Source organism: Talpa occidentalis, unplaced genomic scaffold (genome assembly GCF_014898055.3).
Source record: "Talpa occidentalis isolate TD23 unplaced genomic scaffold, MPIMG_talOcc4v2.1 talOcc4.12, whole genome shotgun sequence".
Classification (NCBI taxonomy): domain Eukaryota; kingdom Metazoa; phylum Chordata; class Mammalia; order Eulipotyphla; family Talpidae; genus Talpa; species Talpa occidentalis.
The window spans coordinates 24,926,274-24,945,857 of NW_023601212.1; the positions used below are offsets into that span (position 1 = coordinate 24,926,274).

General features: G+C 46.9%; 1 protein-coding gene across 1 annotated transcript in view; it reads left to right on the plus strand.

Annotated features, from left to right (window-relative positions):
- Positions 1-238: 238 nt before the first annotated feature.
- DCPS (decapping enzyme, scavenger) overlaps positions 239-19,584 on the plus strand; it is a 38,387-nt gene continuing 19,041 nt past the window's right edge. The window contains exons 1-2 of the mRNA XM_037505592.2: positions 239-483; positions 1,718-1,892. Of these exons, the coding sequence (XP_037361489.1) occupies positions 283-483; positions 1,718-1,892 (376 nt within the window). The 5' untranslated portion in view covers positions 239-282. The remainder of the gene's footprint in view (positions 484-1,717; positions 1,893-19,584) is intronic.

The following is a 19,584-nucleotide window of genomic DNA, read 5'->3' on the forward strand; positions in this document are numbered from 1 at the left end:
ACGCAGGCCACAGGGCTCAGAGTTCCAAGGACCCCCTTCCCCCCTCTCCTCTCTCCCCCCTCCCTCCCCTCCCTCCCCTCCCTCCCCTCCCTCCCTCCCTCCCCTCCCTCCCCTCCCCTCATCTCCCTCCCCCCTCATCCCCCTCCCCCCGAGAACCCCGGGCTCCGACGCAGAGCATGTCGGGAGTTGTAGTCTCCGAGGCTACGCAGATACCCGGGAACGGCCCGGGAGGGGCGGAGCCACGGCTAGGTTTGCGCAGGCGCACACCTCCTGCCCGGCAGCATGGCGGACACTGTATCTCAGCCCAGCAAGAGAAAGCGCGAATTGGAGGTCGAGAAGACGGAAGCTCCCAGCAGAGAGGACAAGGAATCAGGCGCTGGGAATGGCACCTCTGACCCTGTGCGCTTACCTTTCTCCGGCTTTAGAGTGAAAAAAGTGCTCAGGGAGTCTGCGCGGGACAAAATCATTTTCCTACATGGGAAGGTACCATTAGGCACCCCCGGGGTGGCGTGCGTGGAGGAGTGATCCAATCATCGCTTTGGGGGCGGGTTTTTGGGATTTTTTTACCCTCCAGCTCTCTGCAGAAAAATACTAACCTAGTTCCTGGGGACGGTTACGATCTGAAGGCGCTGCCGGATACATTGGGGCCCGGGCGCTTAGAGGAGACAGGATGACCTAGAATGAAGTGAATTGGCTCACTTTTCTGATTCGTCCCTTACTAAAAGTAACAACTACACTTGTAAAGTGTGTTGCAGATTAAAAATCACGTGTTAAATTCCTCAAACACTCACCATTTATTTATTTAGACTGTAAAGGGGGGAGCCCCGTTGCTGTGCTGCACAGGCTTGCTCATTCATGCCTCTGGCAACGACACAGAGACTAGGCAATAGAATCCCCGCTGGACAGGACTTCAGCCCGAGCCCAGGAGACACTTTACTAAATTGGTAATTCAGTTCCACACATCTTGCTTTGACAGACCAGCACTGAGCTGCGTGCTGGGGATGTAGAGATGAAAGTTACCCTCCTTGATCTTCGGGAGTACTGAGTATCTTTAGATAGTCACAGCTGGCTCTCCTACTAGGTCAGCTTTCCTGCGGGCACTGAGGAAAGACTGGAGACCATTCAGGGAACTGGTGAGGAGGCCTGGCCATGTGCAAGTGTTAGCGTTCCCCAGAACTCCTACAGAAGCTCTCACTTTTGGGAGGATGGGGGCCTACCATGCCTCTCTGTGTGAGTCTTGTTCTTTAAAATGTTCTGCCTGGTTTTCTCTGCCCGGTCAGAACTTCTTGCTGCAGTATCTGCTGAAAACTTTAGCCATCAGAACCTTCACGCTGGGAGTTAGTTAGGGCTCATTGGTTTTTGCATCAACGTTGACTGTTCATGTGACTTTGGTCAAGCCACTTAATCTCAAGACCTCAGACTCTGCATACATTTGTAAAATGGAGAGAATTGGACAGTGATCTTGGGAGTCTAATACAGAAAATAACAGAGAAGCCTTGCATCTTTTAAGAGAAAGATTTGAGAGCTGCCCCAGGGATTTGTGTTAATGAGGTGCCTTTTCTGCAAGAAAAAACGTGAGTGCAATGGCTGTCCTTCCCCAGAGAGAAGACTACAGAAGTACATCCCAAGTGTTAGAATTTCAGAGGCCCCTTGAGCTTCCCTCTCCATTCTCCAGACCTCACCTGTGGCTCTGCCCTAATGCTATCTCTGCCCACAGGTGAACGAGGCCTCTGGGGATGAGGATGGAGAGGATGCCATTGTGATCCTGGAGAAGACGCCGTTTCAGGTGGAACAGGTGGCCCAGCTCTTGAAGGGCAGCCCTGAGCTTCAGTTGCAGCTGTCCAATGACATCTACAGCACCTATCACCTGTTCCCTCCAAGGCAATTGAGTGGTGAGCAAGTGGTGGCTCAGGTGGCTGCATGTGGGAACAGCGTGACAGTGGGAAATTAGGGGGTGTGGTGACCACTCTATTTTTTGTAAAGATTTATTTATTTGTGCAGACAAAAGCCGGGGTGTAGGCCAGAGGTGCAAGGGGTGAGAGGATTCACCAGAGACAGAGTGGGGAGCAGAACAGGTGGATATACTGAAATACACTGCTGGGGGTAGAGTAGCATGGAAGACAGGAGAGGTCTGCTGCACCATGTGGGTCACCTTCCTGGCCGGGAATCGAACTTGTGCTTCAGGGGCCACGACCTAACCCCTTACCCCATCAGGGAGGCCCTATATTAACCACTCTATAACTGATTTGTGAATTCTAATGCAGTAATTCTCAATGGCAGGAGGAACCTTTACCCCTCAGGAGACATTTGGCAATATATGAAGCAGTTTTTGCTGGAGAGCAGAGGCCAAGGGTGCTGCTAAATATGCAACGAAACATAAGATGGCTCCCCACAGCAGGAAGAGTCAGTGGTGCTGAGGCTGAGAAACCCTGCTCTGGGGGAGTGTGATTCATGAGCTAGAACAGTTTCATCTACAGAGTGAATGATAATGTCTGTCATACTCAGGAAACCCTTACCATTGTGCCATCTTGCTAAGTATGCTATTCTAAGTATTATCATATTTAATCTTCAAAATAACCCTATTGTGATAGAACTTCACAGGTGAGGCATCTGAGGTTTTGAAAGGCTAAGCAGCTTATCCAAGATCACACAGCCAATAGCAGCAGAAAGACTTGAAGATCTTTCAGAAGACTAAGGACTGGTTCACCACACCGCTTGACTGAGCAGTGTGCTGGGGTGTTGCTAAGATTAGTTTCTTCCCTGAGGGAATTCTCTATCTAATCAGGCATGTGAGGACTATGATCAAAGGGTAGATTTAAAAAGGGCAGGAACTTGGAGGTTAAAAGGCAGAGATTTGTTTTTAATCGCAAATATTTCTTCCATTATGAAGAAGAGGAAGAAGAATATCACATGCCGCAAGCCAGGTGTTAGGTGGGCCTTTTCCTGTTTTGATGGTCAGATTCAGTGGGCAGCTTTGTTGGAAGATTGGAGGAGACTGGTTGACTTTCAAGGTTCCTCCTAACCCGGAAATTCTGGGATCTGCTTTACAGCACATGACAGTTTCATAATATCCTCTTTTTATTTGCCCTCCGGCATTTAAGAAGTTTGACATTATGGATATCTTGCCATGGTCTTTTTGATAGATTTAGTGTTTTTTGCACTCCCAAGAAAGGGCACTATTGTGTCCTTTGAAAATATACGTGAGTATTTGATGTGAGACAAGCAAACCTTTCGCAACTGAAAGCCCAACAGCCTGGTCCTCTGTTGCAGGAGAGTCAGATTGATTGGTGCGAGTTGATGGAAATGACCGCTGTATTTACTTTCTCAGACCTTGACATTTAAGCAAATGCTTTCCTTAACATGGGGTAGCAGAAGTATGACAGAAGGGACGGTAGCCAAATACCACTTGGGGCAGCCCCCAAACTGTAGGCTCTGGGGCCATTCTGCTGCCACCCCTCCCCATCAGCCTTCCCAATCCTACCATATCTACCCTCCCCATCTGCAGCCAGAATTCAGAAGGTTCTGCTCCATGGAGTGACCCTGTTGAATTCACAGCCTTTCCTTTTCCATTTAATTTTTCCCCAACTTCTGTAATACATACCACAAGTGGGGTAGCCTGCCTTACCTTTCTATTTCTGTCATTTTTGTCTAAAATAAGCCTTGAAAGAGGCAGTTGTTCATCCACTCACCCCACAGGTCCTCACCACTCAGAACTCCACGTTTCTATACCTTTTTCCCAGTCCTACCTACTCCCACCTGAGAATTTGAGATGTTAGCTCCTCTTTTCCAGGGCTTAGCAGAAGCGTCAGCATACAGACAGTGCATTATCTCTCTGTTTTCCCTACACAAGCTAAGCGTGGTGATTTGGAAGTCATAATAGTTTGCTTCAGGGGTCAAGCTTTATCTCATTTTACTGTACACCCTGACCCTGGATAATCTTCTAGACTTTTTCTGTAAAAGACCAGAGAGTAAATATTTCAGACTTTGTGAGACACAAGTGGTCTTTGTCACGTATTCTCTTTTTCTTTTAACCCTTCAAAAATAAAAATGCCATTTTTTTTTTTTCATCAAGACTTTTCCATATTATATTTCTTTGAGGGACCAAAGGAAGTGTTAAGTTAAAGTAAGTTTAAATTATAAGATCTCTAAACATGCACATAAAAACTATAAAGTTTGCTAAAATGTTAACTTTGTGGTATACTCTTGTGTGATTTTTATTTTTTTTTTATTTTTTTTTTTAAAGCATATTCTTTTTTTTATTTTTTTTATAGAGGCATGTTTTATTTATTTATTTTGTTTGTTTGTTTTGTTTATACATGCACTGGGTACAGTCAGAAGCGCGGGAGGGTGAGAGAACTCACCAGAGCCAGAGCGGGGAGCAGAGCAGGCAGAAGGACCGAGGTACACTGCTGAGGGGAGCAGCGGGCGGCAGGAGAGGTCTGCGCGCCATGTGGGACCCTCCTCCGGCGGCTGGGGAGCAGCCGGGGATCGAACCGGCGCCACAGTGGCTGCGGGCAGCTTCGCAACCCAGCGCTCAACCGCTGCGCCACCGGGGAGGCCCCTCTTGAGTGATTTTTAACTTCTTTTTTTACATTAATTTTTTTTTTATTTTTTACATCATTGTTCATTTTTAAACAATATTTGCTTCCCCCCGACCCCCTCAGGTGTAGTCCCCATAGAGTTTCCTTCACCAAGGCACCCGTGCACCATCACCTCAGTCCCCTGTGCTCCTCCCTCCCTCCCTCTGATCCCTCTCCCGTTTCCTCCCCTGCAGGATGTCTCTGATTTATAATTGTCCATTTCTGCTTTGTTGTGTTTTGTACTGTTTTTTTTTTTTTACACTGATGTCGTGTTTGGTTCCCCTGTATTCCTGCTATAAGTGAAACCATCCGATATTTTTCTTTTTCCTTCTGGCTTATTTCGCTGAGCATAATTCCTTCTAGTTCCATCCACGTTGCTGCAAATGGCATGAATTTATCTTTTTTGATTGCTGAATAATATTCCATTGTGTATATATGCCACACCTTCTTGATCCAGTCATCTATTTTGGGCTTTTGGTTTGTTTCCAGATTTTTCCTATTGTAAATGGTGCTGCAATAAACGTAGGGGTACAGGGTTCTTTTGAATCATTGTTTTTGTGTCCTTTGGTTAGATCCCTAGAAGTGGAATTGCCAGGTCGTATGGTAGCTCCATTTTTAGTAGACTGAGGAACCTCCAGACAGCTTTCCATAGTGGTTGGACCAGTTTGCACTCCCACCAGCAGTGCAGGAAAGTACCTTTTCACCACATCCTCCCCAACATTTGTTGTTGCTTGTTTTTTTAATATTTGCCATTCTTATTGGTATAAGGTGAGATCTCAATGTGGTTTTAATTTGCATTTCCCTGATTATAAGGGATGTTGAACATTTTTTCATATGCCTGTTGGACATTTTCATTTCCTCTTTGGAGAAATGTCTTTTAAGTTTTTCTGCCCATTTCTTGACTGGATTGTTTATTTTGTTTTAAAAACGCCATTATTTGCTTGCTGGGTGTAGAGAAACAGACAATAGGCCAGATTTGACTTTCTGGCCATAGCTCATCATCCTCTGTTCCAGAATTTTCCCACTCAAAGGGTGTTCGGACTTGCAACATTGGTATCATCTGGAAGCTTGTTAGCAATGCAGAGTCTCAGACCCTACGCCAGGCCTCAGAATCTGCATTATAGCAAACCCCCCAGGTAAGTTACATGCATGTTAAACTTTTAGAGGCACTGGTCTGTAAACACCTTCTCTGTGTGGGTGGTGCTCACATTTATCCATCTCTGACCTCTCCGAGAACTGCCAGGTCATATTGGAAGAAAAAAAAAAAAAAACACCTACTTGACATCTCCATTAGGAGGTCTCACAGGTACCTCACAGGTAAAATGTGAGAATTAGAGGCATTAATGTCCTTAAAAGCACCTAGCACCTGTTAAATAGTAGCCTCTATGATTATTCTGATGTGCTGGGCCCTGGGCTTCAGAGATTAGTAAGATACTGTCTCTGCCTTCCCAGCCTTATTTGGAGGTGCTAACCCACAAGTGATGAAAAGAGGGAAGTAAACTCAGCAGGGTTTGGTCACTACCTGGATGTGGGAAACAGGGGTCCTTGAAAGTCAGAGTCAGGTCAGACTCATTTCCAGTCACCATAGCCAGACCTGTGTTAGATGCGCAGTAAGACCAGTGAAGAATGAGCCCAGAAACTGACCCATCGTGTCCCCTGTGGTCAAGCATCCCCCACGACCACAAGGTGGCGGTATTGCCTACACATTCCTGGGCCGGCCCCTTTGTCAGAGCCAGCCCTTCTCAGTCCTGCCTCTCCAATCTCTGTCTTGGTCACCAGCTCTTAATGTGTGCGGGGGGGTGGGGGGGGGGTGGGGGGTGTCTTAAAGAGGTTCCTGCAGCCTCAGTCCTCTGAACCTGCTGGACTGTTGCCCCTTGGAGTTTTTCTACTGTCTCTGGCAGTTTCTCCAGCCTTCCTTCCCATAGCACTGCTTGCCTAGGGGAGCCTTCAACCCCCATTTCTGAACTGGCTGCTCTCTTGATTCTTCTGGTATTTCTCTAGTCATTGGGAAATTTCTTCTAGCCTGAGGGTTTTGCACTCTCCTCATTTATTCCTTTGAGATCCTCAGCTGGCCACGAGACTGCTCCTGTAAGCCACTCAGGGCCTACACCCCATTGATGTAATTGGGAGAGTGTGGGCACCAGATTTGATGCACTGGCCAACGCTTCCCTACCTTATGGCCTGAGTGCACGTCTGCCATGTTTGAGTTTTAGTATATAGTGCAGGGGTTAGAGCAGGCTTGGCTTGCCAGACACACCTGGGCAGGAATCCTGGCAATGTCGTTTACCAACAGTGAGGACATGGGAAGTTTCTGTGTTCGCGTAACAAACAGGACGTGCCTGCTGGATGCCAAGCGCTGTGCTAGATGCTAGGTATGTACCTGAGAGTATATGAGATCATATCTCTGTCTCTGGAGTCAGAGTGGGGGAGGCATACAGCAAACAAGGAAGTAAATGTCTAAGCAACCACAAACGAATAGGGCTGCCCAGGCTGGGGTCCAAGGGCTCTCTGACCCCCAAGCAGAGAACTGAAGAATAGAAGGGAGCCAGCTGTGCCGAAAGCTGGGTGAGGGGGTGAAACAGCGTGCGAGACTGACGCAACAGATGTGTTCTGGGTGAGGAAAGAGGAACAGAGAAAAGGCCGTTGTATCAGGAGCCTGGAAGGACAGTTGGTGACTGGGGTGTGTGATCCAGAGGAAGTTGGGGAAACAGCTTCAGTTTTTTTATGTTAGTAGCTGGATATACCTCAGGATGGTTATGTAATAAAAACATCTTAAAGACATTGAGCTTCTGTCACAGTGACCTGGTATCGGAAAATACACATGGATGTAAGGGGGGACAAAAGGCTGATAAAACAATACTTAGCTTTACTTTATGAGCTGCTCTCTGGTATTCTCATCTTAATTCCAGTCTTATCTGTGTCCTTATTTAAAAATTTAAAAATGCTGGTTTTAATCTCCTAAATTAATTTCCTTCCCACTCTCATGGGTCAGGACCCATCCAGATAAGGTCTATAAAGCACTGAGCACAGAGGCTAGCATGTGGCGTGTGTTCAATAAGTGTTGAGTCATGTTCTATATTTGCTTTTCTGCCTTTAAAATAGACAAGCCTTAAATGGAAGAATATATGTACCCTATGGGCAAGGGCCTGGCCCTGACCACGGGCAGTTTCTTCCCCTTTGACAGTGTGGCGAGTGAGGACAGCAGCCAGATGAGTGGCCCCTTCTAGGTGTTCTGGCCCTTTAGGCAGGGCAGAGCCATGATCAGCTCCTGCTGAAGCTACAGCTCACGGCTTGCCTGTGGCCACAGATGGGGCTCTTGTGTTGAGACCCATTTTCCCTTTTACCTGGGGAAGGAGAGGCTAGTAGTAGGGAGAGGGGTGTGACTCAGAAATCCAGACTGCGTCTAAAAAAGCCAATTGTTTTCTCTGCTGTGGAGCAGGGTGTGGGATCTGTGGTTGAGAGGAGGAGCAGGCATCTGTGTGCCAGGGAGGCCAGTGTGGGGAACAGAACCATCCAGGGAAATCAAGTCTTCTTTGGTTGCGGAGAACGCCCAGTACTTTAGCTCCAGCCAGGGTTTCCCTCCCCATCCTCTTTACAGAGTCAAAACCTGGACCTTGGACCTCCCGGTGGCGCAGCAGGTTGAGCACAGCACTGTGAAGCTGTCCACAGCCTCTCTAGCACGGGTTCGATTCCTGGCTGGCCAGGGAGATACCCATATGGCACGGCAGACCTCTCCTATTGCACCTACTGCTCCCCTCAGCAGTGCTTTTGGTCTGTCTGCCTGTTCTGCTCCCCACTCTGTCTCTGGTTGAATTCTCTCACTCTCCCGTGCCTCCGGCCTGCACCCTAGCTATTGTATAAATAAAAAATAAATCTTAAAAAAAAAACAAAAAAAAAAACCTGGACCTCTTGAGTCCTGAGTGAGGACTAGTTTGGGAGGAGCATTTTAAAAGCTAGCCATTCTCCTTCTCCTAAGAGTTTCCCTGGCCGCATCGTTCATGGTAGAAAAAAACTAGAAACCAGATATCAACTAAAAATAGCATAGATAATAAATTAAGGTGTTTTCCTGCATGACTGCTTCTTTACGGCAGTGAAAATGAATGAACTCTGGCTCCCCACGTCAAGAAGGATGAATCTCACCACGTAGAGCAAGAAAAGCAAGACAAAATACACACAGTTGGATTCTGATTAGATAAAGTGGAAAAAACAAGCAGAACTAAGCAAAGTGCCACTAAGGAACGCCTACACACATGGTAAAACCAAGAAGACAAAAAAGAAATGGTAAACCCCTAATTCAGCAAGGCACTCTTCCATGGCGGGGGCAGGGCATACAGGAAGCTATGGTGATGTTTTGTTGTGTTAGACTTCATGCTCTATGTCCCAAGAGCATGACATAAGGGTCTTGTTATTACAGGATATTAGGTGGTACTTACTTTGCATATATATAAATATATGTAAAACACATTGTTTTTTATGTACAGTGTAGTTCCCAGGTTCTTAGAAGTGAGAATATTCCCCTACTTGTTATGGGACTGCACCCACGTTGTCAAGTTTGGTTTCTAATCACTGTATCTGAAAGTAAGAGTGGTTAAGGCCTTCTTCCTCTGGGGGTTGGGTACTAGCATAATTTAGTTCCTGCAAACTGCCTCCGCTGTGGGATGGAGGAGGGCAGGACCTTACTCAACTCCTTCCTGGTCAGCACAAGGAGGTGCATGCTGTGTTGGTCTTCTGACAATGCAGAAGACCCAGTGCCGGGCTCCGTGACCTCCCCTGCAGCACAGACTGGCACGGCCTCACCCCCATCTCCCTTGGTGTCTTCAGCAGCCTTCCCCTTGCAGCTGAACTGAAGGACAAGAGTTCTCTGAACAGCGACCAACAGGGAAAGCCTTGCCTGGCTTTGGGGTGTTGACAAGCACCTCTGTCATCTCCCGTGAGATACCCTGAGGCTTACAGCCAGTTGACAACACCAGGGCAAGTCACAGAATTGCTCTGAGATTTCTCTGCAAGATTCAATGGCTATGTGCCCTGCCCCGAAAGTGAGGAATCAAATGCCTGGCTAGCCTACTCAGGGCCTTCTGTGTCATAAGAGACCAGAGAACGGCCGAATCTCAGGATGAATGGAATGCCTGAGTTTACTTAGCAGTCTGGTTCTTAACTAGGACTTTTCATCAGCAATACTTACGGAGCTTTCTTGAATAAAGCATCTGGACCTACTGAGTCATTGGCTAGGGCTGGCATCAAAGTCACACAACAGCGTGGCCAAATAGTCAACCAGCCTCTGTAGACCAGCCTCATATCCTGCTCTGCTGACTTTACTGAAGTATCAAGAAAATCGAAAATTTCTGGGTTCAGTACCCCTGGTGGTTTCCCCCAGACCCTTAGCTGAATATTACTCTAGGACCTCCCTGGTGGTGCAAGGGGTTAAGCACAGCACTATGAAGCAATCCACAGTCTCTGCAATATGAGTTCGATCCCCGGCCGGCCAGGGAGCATCCCACATGGCGCAGCAGACCTCTCCTGTCTCTCCAGCATCTCCCCTCAGCAGTGTATTTCGGTCAGTCTGACTGTTCTGTTCCCCACTCTGTCTCTGGTGAATCCTCTCACCCCCCACACCCCGCATCTCTGGCCTATACCCCAGCTCTTGTATGCATAAATAAATAAAAAACCCTGAATAGGGGCCTCCCTGGTGGTGCAGCGGTTGAGCACTGGATTGCAAAGCTGCCCCGCAGCCTCTGCAGCACCGGTTCGATCCCCAGCTGCTGGGCAAGGGTCCCACATGGTGCGCAGACCTCTCCTGCCACCCGCTGCTCCCCTCAGCAGTGTACTTCGGTCCTTCTGCCTGTTCTGCTGCCCTCTCCGGCTCTGGTGAATTCTCTCACCCTCCCGTGCTGTATAAATAAATAATGTGACTGTACCCAGTGCATGTATAAATAAATAAAACCCTGAATATTATTCTAATACAACTCTGTTTTGATGTATCAAAATTGGACATTATCAGTTCCCCATAGTAGGAGATGAAAAGATTAACCCCTTATTTTCCTCACCCTTTCCTCTCCTGTCAACTTTTTTATTTTTTTTTTTAAGATTTATTTTTATTTATGCATGCATGCAAGAGTTGGGATGTGGGCCAGAGGTGTAAGGGGTGAGAGGATTCACTAGAGACAGAGTGGGGAGCAGAACAGGCAGATCTACTGAAACACACTGCTGAGGGGAGCAGCGGGTGAGACAGGAGAGGTCTGCCTTGCCATGTGGGTTGCTCCCTTGCTGGGAATTGAACTCATGCTGCAGTGGCTGCCGATAGCTTAATAGTGCTGAGACGTAACCTCTTGCACCACCAGGGAGGCCCTAACTTTTTGATGTTTATGCTATTACTTTTTGGGTTTTAAGAAGTTGCCTTTGGAATCCTAAGTATTTGGACATCTTTAGTCCTGATTCCATCTACCAGATGTTTTTTCTGTCAGGTGAGACTATCAGTGCCACCAGCTTTCCCTTCCCACCTCCTGGGAACTGTCCCCCAGCTTCTCTGTCAGCTGTACTTGGGCTTCCCAGTGTCATGGTATGTTCTGCCTGATCACAGTGAAGTCTTGTGTGTTTTGTCTGTCAGTCGCTGCTAAGTTGACAACCATGCATTGTGTTTACGCTGTCACGGCCATGTTCGCATGTGCTGCGCATTTAGGCTGCACACTGGGATTAGCGTCCCCTTCCATCTCCCCACTGTGTGATCCTCTTGATCTCTAGGTCAGGTGGAGCCTCTTTTCTTACATTCCAGCATTTCCTCCAAATCATGCTGCTTTTAAGTTTGTTGCATGCATCAACCATTATTCAACCAGCTTTGACTTTTTTCACAAAGTTTTCTATTGCCTTTTTTATGTGTGTGTGGTTAAAATACTGTACTTTTTACTCTGTTTTTGAAATTATCCAGTCACTCAGTTTGATAATTCATTACTTGGTAGCTCCTTCCTTTCCTTCCTGGAATCTTTTATTTCTAGACTGCCCTTTCCTGGGGTTCCTGCTAGGCAGCTGATTCCTCAACCCCTGACTTCCTTTCCAGTCTTCCTGGGGTAGACCCACTGTTTTCTGGAAACTATGTCTTTTTCTTTCTTGTTTCGCTCTCATTTAACTAAAGTTACATTCTTCAGTAGCTCCTCAGAAAGAATCCATGAGAGCTAAAATTTGAATCCTTTATTTTACTCTCACTTCTGATGTATGCTTTTACTGAACACAGAACTTAAATTTATTTCCCCTCAAAATGTTAAAGGCATTGTTCTGGTGACTGCAAGCATCCAGTGTTGCTAATGCGCATTTAATCCTCTTTTCTTTGTAGCTGACTTGTTTTCTTGTTTTTGTTTTACTTTGTTAGTTTCCTTTTCTGGACATGTATAATGTGATCTTTCTCTTTGGTGTTCTGAAAATTTTTAAGACTGTTTTGGGGTTGGGTTTTTTTCATTAATCATGCTGGGAACTTCTGGGCCCTTTGATATGAAGTCTTATGCCAAATTTTTACTCTTTGAGAATTTCCTTCTATCCATTTTCTTTATTTCCTCTTCCTGGAAATGCTATTCATTGTTAGACTTCCTAGATTTTCCCCATGTGCTACTTCTAATATCTCACTTCCCATTCATGCATATTCTTTCTTTGTCCAGACTTCTAGATTATCTTAACTTTTTCCCTTCCAGACTTTATAGAGAAGGTTTTTAATTTGGCAATTGTTTTAATTTTTCGTCCCTCTTGTTCTCTGATTATTTCATTTTCATAGCATCTTGTTCTTACTTTACAGAGGCCAGATTGGGTTGACTTTCTCTAACATACTAATGAGAATTGTTTTGAAAATTATCTCCTGACCCTTAAATGATCTCATTTCTACTGGGATCTGGTTCTGGTTGTTTATTTTGGTCATTCTTTTACAGGCTGCTGGTTTTCCCTTAATGTCTGGTGAATGTTAAGTTATTTGTCTTTAAAAGTGAAGAGCCAGTCTGACAGCCCAGCAACTCGTTGTGGGCTTTGCCCCTATGCAGAGGTAGGCCCGTTTTCTGCAAATGGCTTCAGCCCTTAATGGGCAGCTACCGGGGCCACTGTTGTGGGAGCGGGGCTTGGCCTCATTGACTGGTGGTCCTGCCTCAGTATGTGGGGAGCCCTCCTAAAGGTCCGAGTCCATGTGGGAGCCCTCACGCTCTAGTCCAGGGGTCAGTACACTACACCTTGTGGGCCAGATATGACTTCCTTGTTTTTGTATGTATTTTTTTTTAAGATTTATTTTTTTATTTATTCATACAAGAACTGGGGTACAGGCCAGAGGTGCAGGGGGTGAGAGGATTCACCAGAGACAGAGTGGGGAGTAGAACAGGCGGATCTATTGAAATACACTGCTGAGGGGAGCAGCGGGCGAATCAGGAGAGGTCTGCTATGCCATGTGGGTCACCTCCCTGGCTGGGGATCGAACTCATGCTGCAGTGGCTGCAGATAGCTTCATAGTGCTGCATCTTAACCCCTTGTACCACCAGGGAGGCCCCTGTTTTTGTATGTTTAAGATAAGAATGAATTTTATATTTCTATAGGATTATTATAAAAGAGAGAGAAAACAAAATTAAGGATATGAGAGAAAAGAATTTATGTATGCCTGCAAGGCCTATAAAATATTTGCTATCAAATTTTGCCTGCCCTTGCTCCAATCTACTGGTTTAACGTCTTTGGTGGATGAGCCTCCTGTTGTCACCTGGCATTACATGCCTGCCCCTGCGATGAGGCTGTGGTCGTGCATGGAGCTGACTGGGGTGTGTCTTCTCTAGACCGTCCTTCAGTTGACCCCAGTGTCCAACTTCATTTCCCAATCTGACCTCTGTACCCGCTTGTTCAGAGCCTAGATCTTCTCTTTGGCCAGGCTGGCATCACTTCCAGCCATGGGGTGCTGTAGCTGCAGCTCTTTCCAGGCTGCCTCATCCCTTCAGGGGTTTCTTTCCACTTGCTGACTTACAGAAATGAACTAGTCTCCCCTTCTCTGCTGCCTCCTAACACTTGTTCCCATCACTGTTATAGGTTTGCTCCCTTTTGTTCTTCATTACTACCCTTGCAATAGCTTTTTGAAATGGTCTGAGGGCCACCATTAAATAGGATTGGGGGGCATCCCACTGTGTCTAGATATATTGGGTGTGAGTTCTGCAGGTGTAGCTTATACAGCTATTGAGGCCACAACCATTATCTAGCTGACGTCGATGAGCCAAGACAAACACCTTAGTTTCCCCTAAACTCTCATGCATATAGTGGTTCCTAGGGGCTCAGGCACAGTGGGTGGGGGTGCAATTTATACATGGTTAGAACCGTAAGATTATAAAACCTGCATCCCTCTGACCAAATCTTTCTACTTCCAGGTGTCTGGCTTACACAATTGCTTGTGCAAGAGAGGTGTAAAAATGTTCACTGCAGCATCATTTGTGATAGGAAAATAAACGACTTAAGTGACTGTGGGGGCATGGGGAGGTGTCACAAGGTATAGTGTGAGCTGTGTGCGCTGCTGTTAGAGGGGAGGAAGAAAATCTGTGTGGACTGTCATGGGACATCACTGGGGTTACACACACCCCATGAAAGATCATCCCACTTTAAAGGAAAAGACCTGTCTGAGATATGTTCATATTTGTGTAAACTCATGAAAGAAAAGACTAGAACAATGAGTACCCAACCACCAGTGTTTATTTCACTTAAAGGTTAGCACTGGGGGACTAGACTTCCGAATAATATGAGAATATATTCGTGCAAGTCTCGGAAAGATAGACAATTTCTAGAACATTAAGTTCGTCACCAGACATAACAAAGAAGCAGATTAAAAGATTAGCCTGGAGTCTGGGGCCACTGGTTGCTTGCTTTTTTACAGCTGAATGACTCTCATTGTATGGAGCTTATCATGTCATCAACAAGTACTGCAAAACCCCAAGACATGTGGACCCCAGATTCTGGTGACTTACACTTTCTTATGGAGACGTTTCTGTGAGGTGCTTATTATGAGTGTGGCTATGGAGGGGGTTCCTGCGGGCTGGTGCATTGGGAGCGTGCAGAGGTGACTTCTCCCACACCTGAAGTCTTGGCGACTTCCTGGGATGAACTGGACTTGGTGACAGGCAGACAGGAGGGAGAAGGGGTGTTCCAGGAGAGGGATAGTGTGGCCAAGGGTGCCTGGCATCAGCTGGACTTTGAAATGGGATTTTGTGAATGGGGCGAGTCCACACGAGTCTCTTCACTTCTTTGGTTTCTTCGGTTGAGACCTCCTAACAATGGCATGATTCTGTGTACTTTTCTCCCTGGTGCTTCAGAGCTCACTCCTGAGGCCAGTAAGCCAGGGCCCCTCTGGGGCTTGGAAGGACAAGAGAATAACACCAAGGAGAAATTGCAAGATGGAAAGTTTCCTAAGGCCTGAGTAAAATTCTTGACCCAGAGTCTGGACTCACCCTTTCTCTTAGCTGTCCCTGTGGATGAAATCTGCCCCAAGCTCTCCTATTCCTGCCTCCTCAACTCAGAGAGCTTTTGAGTGCTCCATTCTCTGCACCCTTCACCAGTGAGAGCAGGGGCTTTCTGTCAGTTCTCCGTCTAGACTCATGGCTCCTGTGGGTGTCAAGGAGCCACTGCGATCAGAACTATTTAGAAATGAATAGATCCTGAGTAACTGAGATGAAGCCTCCACCACAGTACTGGTGTTCTCTTTCTCCCTCAGATGGGACAAGGTCCCAGGAATCTATAGCAGTCTTAGGACTTGAGTCAGCAGAAAAGCCAGCTTACTCAGGACCATTGGGAGAGGGTGAATTTCCCACAGGGTAGCTGGTTCCACCTCAGCCCTGGGCTGTGGCTGTGGCTGCCAGCCTGGGGCCTCCTGGTTCTATAGCCCACTCCCAAACCACACTTCTTCATGAGTAATATCTAGAATGCCCGTCATTCTCTGCTCCTCTCGGTAGAGGATGCATTCTTTGTTTTTCTTCTGTTCCCACCAACACATGCAGGGTCCATTGGTACCTGTGCACCTTTCACAGCAAATCAAGGAAACACCTTCAGACTGGAAGTTGGGTGAGAAGCCATATTTTAGAACTCCTGAGTGTTCAGTCTAATAACTCTTATAGTTTGGTCTGCTCAGCCCTTGTAGAGTTTCCTGCTGGGTTTGGGGAAGTAGAGGGGCTTGCTGCTCTAAGACCAGCACTGTCCGTTATCTCATTAGATATCTGCTCTCTGTCGTACTGTTCAAAGGGAACTTTGTGCAGTGATATGAGCCCCCATAACCATGTGAGCCCCCGTAGCCATCCTCCTGCAGCATTTTTCTTTTGTAAGGAACCACCCTCTATACCTTGTAACTGAAGGCCACATCTGGGCCGCATTCAGAGTGACCTAATTTGCTTGCGGGCCTTTCAGTCCTGTTCAGAGTCCCTCTTCCCCCTCCTGGGCCTCAGACAACTGAGGAGTGGGAGAGAAGGAGCCTGTGAGATCCAGGGTCCTGCAAAACTCAGCATCTGCCTCTCATCTGTCTCTAATAGCATCTTTCTTTCGTTGAGACAGGTAATTAGCGGTTTGGAGGTTTGCTGTGGAGTGGTTGAAGCTTCCGGTAGGATCCGGACCACACCCTAGCCCTGTTTATGCTTCTTCTGGAGGTCTCTTCAGGCCTCCACTGAGTGCTTCCAGTGCCCCTGCAGAGCTGAATGGCGAGGCCTGCCCCTCCTGGCCCACAGTTGGAGCAGGACAACCTCCTCTCCCTCCTCTGACTCGGTCTCTCTCGTCACCACGAGCACCACGAGGCCAGCGCTGAGGGCAGTGTGGCCCTGCCAGAGAAACCCCCTACCCCCCACTCCCACCTCCGCTCCCCCACCCTGCCTCTCTGCTGCCATCTCTCAGAGTTCTTTGATGACGCGTCATCCAGTCTGGGTCTGGCAGCTTGTTACCTGGGTGGCTGTGCTCGGCTCTCTGGAGGGAAGGTGGGGGGTGGGCCTCACACTCTCAGATCATGCTTTGCAGTTCTTGCTCCCTGGGTCTGCACATCTGGGTCAAATAAGTTGAAACTGGCTCCTATAATGAAGGGAGAGCAAAAGCCACAGACTGAGCCATAGAAATTACCTCATCCTGTAGAAGTCATCAGCAAGGGCTGGAAAGCAGTCTTGTTTGAACATGTGTATGGGAAGGAGAGCAGACTGTCTGTGGTTTGCATTTTCATGTTTCATGTGCAACAGCATTTTCCTGGGGATTTGGCTAAGCTAGCATTGGCAGAGAGCAAGAGAGGCAGCTGCTCTTTACTCTGCGTGGTCCTGCCTCCCACCACTGAAAGCAGTTGGGCTTTCATGTCTCAGTGGGGGATGGGGGGTGGATTGATTTATTGGCAAGAGCATGTCAGGAGACCCTAAGGGTCTTGATGGGCAGGACAGAGCTGTCTAAGCCAGGGGCCTACCAGCCTGCTCATCTGAGCTGCAGAGAGCAGGAACATGTGTGTGTGCAGGATGGATGGCCATTGCCACTGCTGAAATATCCCTGTGGTTGAAGAGCTGCTGCCTCAAGACCACCAGGTCCCCTGCGCCTGGGACCTCTGCGCTAGCTGTCCTTGCCTACGATCCAGCACAGTCATGTTTCTCCTATGCAGTAGGTCTGTGTTTTGGAGACCATACCATAGCACAGGTATCTTAGGAAAGGTCTAGAAGAGAAGGCCCTATGGCATTGGGAAGGCACTGTGGCATAGAGGAGCCAGACTGGCTAGGTCCACATCTCAGCTTCACCAGTTGCTAGCTGTGTGACTTTGGACAAGTTATTTAACCTCTCTGGGCCCCAGTTTTAAAGTGTGGCTTATTTTTTTGTTTTTAACATTTGTTATTTAAGTGATCCATGTTGGTTTTAGAAAGTGTAATACCAAAATAATTACCAATTATTAGTAAGCAAATAATTTAATAATTGTTAACAGCTTAACAATTACAATTGCATATGTAACTCCACCTCTTAGAAATAACCTCTCAACATCTTGGGATATGTCCACGTAACATCTTGGGATAAATTTCAGACTTCTTTCTTGCTCTTCCTTATGTGTGTGCCGTTGTGCATATACATTCGTTTGAATACATACCCTAACCTATAGGCTGTATTGTGAGGACCTGCTATGTGTCAGGTGCTGTTTCAGACACCACACACACACACACACCCCCCACACACACACAGAACAGACCACTTGCACACACACACAGAGAACAGACCACTTGCTCTCAAAGAATGTTTGCCCTGTTGGAAGAGATGGACCAGGAATAAGAAACATTATGTCAATAAACATACTAACAGCTAAGAAAAATATAAAGAATTGTAAAGGGAGCGAAGGACAAGGCCACCAGCTTCTGGTTAAAACAGGGCAATTTGAATGCCAACCTGCTTCCTTTAAAACCCTCACTGAGGGGCCTCCCTAGTGGTGCAGGGGTTAAAGTCTCAGTGCTATCAAGCTATCACCAGCTACTGCTACATGAGTTCAATCCCCAGCCAGGGAGCTATCCACATGGCTCAGCAGACCTCTCCTGTCTTGCCTACTGCTCCCCTCAGCAGTGTATTTCAGTTCTGCTTCCGCCTGTTCTGCTCCCTACTCTGTCTCTGGTGAATCCTCTCACCCCTCCCCCATCCCCCCTGCACCTCTAACCCACACCCCAGTTTTTTTATGTATAAATAAATAAATAAAACCCTCACTGAAGCTGACATTAAAGAAATTACCTTAAAAAAAGATAACCCATGGGCTTCCTTGGTGGTGCAAGGGACTAAGACGCAACATATGAAGCTGTCTGCAGCCATTGCAGCACCAAGTTCGATTCCCCAGCCAACCAGGGAGCAACCCACATGGTGCAGCAGACCTCTCCTGACATGCTCTCTGCTCCCCTCAGCAGTGTATTTCAGTGGATCTGCCTGTTCTACTCCCCACTCTGACTCTGGTGAATCCTCTCACCCCTCAAACCTCTGGTCTGTATCCCAACTCTGGTATGCATAAGTAAATAAATCTTTTTAAAAAGTTAAAAAAAAGTAAATTAAATTAAAGTAAATTAAAAAATATAACCCATAAAGACTAAGAAGAGAGAGTATACAAACCTAGGAAGCAAAGGGAGGAAGCATAACTGTCTTAGCAGATCTGAGAGAAATTCAACCGCAGATCAGCAACGTGAAAATCCCTTTTCTTTTTTTTTCTCTTTTTTAAAGATTTATTTATTTATGCACACAAGAGCTGGGGTACAGGCCAGAGGTGTGGGGGGTGAGAGGACTCACCAGAGACAGAGTGGGGAATAGAACAGGCAGACTGACTGAAGTATACTGCTAAAAGGAGCAACGGGCGAGTCAGGAGAGGTCTGTTGCGCCATGTGGGTTACTCCCTGGCTGGGAATTGAACTCATGCTGCAGTGGCTGTGGATTGCTTCATAGGTTGTGTCCTAACCCCTGCGTCACCAGGGAGGCCCTGAAAAATCCCTTTTCCCTTCCGACTGGTACCTGCTTCTTCCTCACCCCAGCACTTGGTTAGTCTCTGGAAAGTCTAAAATAGAGGTTCTGGAGAGCCTGGAGGGTCTAGAGATTGCAGGTTCTGTTGATAGTAGGGTTCTGGTACTGAAATGTAGAGAGGTTTAGGTGGAAGTTTATTCAAATGTGGAGAGGTTAAGTAGAAGTTTGTGTTCATTTCAACCCTTCCCAGCTGTTTCTCTTCCTCTTGACTCTGCTCACATCTCCATGTGCAGTCTATGAAGAATATGGTCAGCCCAAGAGAAAAGACTTAACTGTTAGGGGAGCCTGAGAATTATAAATTTATACAAAGGAATGGCCTGATCATCCTAAAATGAAGCTTCAGGTGAGCACACCTTTGTCCACAGAGCGTCCCACCAGCTCTTTAGAGCTCTGTTCTTAAATATTGAGTGATTGGCAGGCAAGGGAGACCAAACTTTTGACTGAAGGCTCAGCTGAAAAAGAAATAACAAGAAAATGGAAGGAAAAGAAAAAAATTCAAAGGAAAGAAACTTTGCAGGAAAGAAAATTTTTCAAA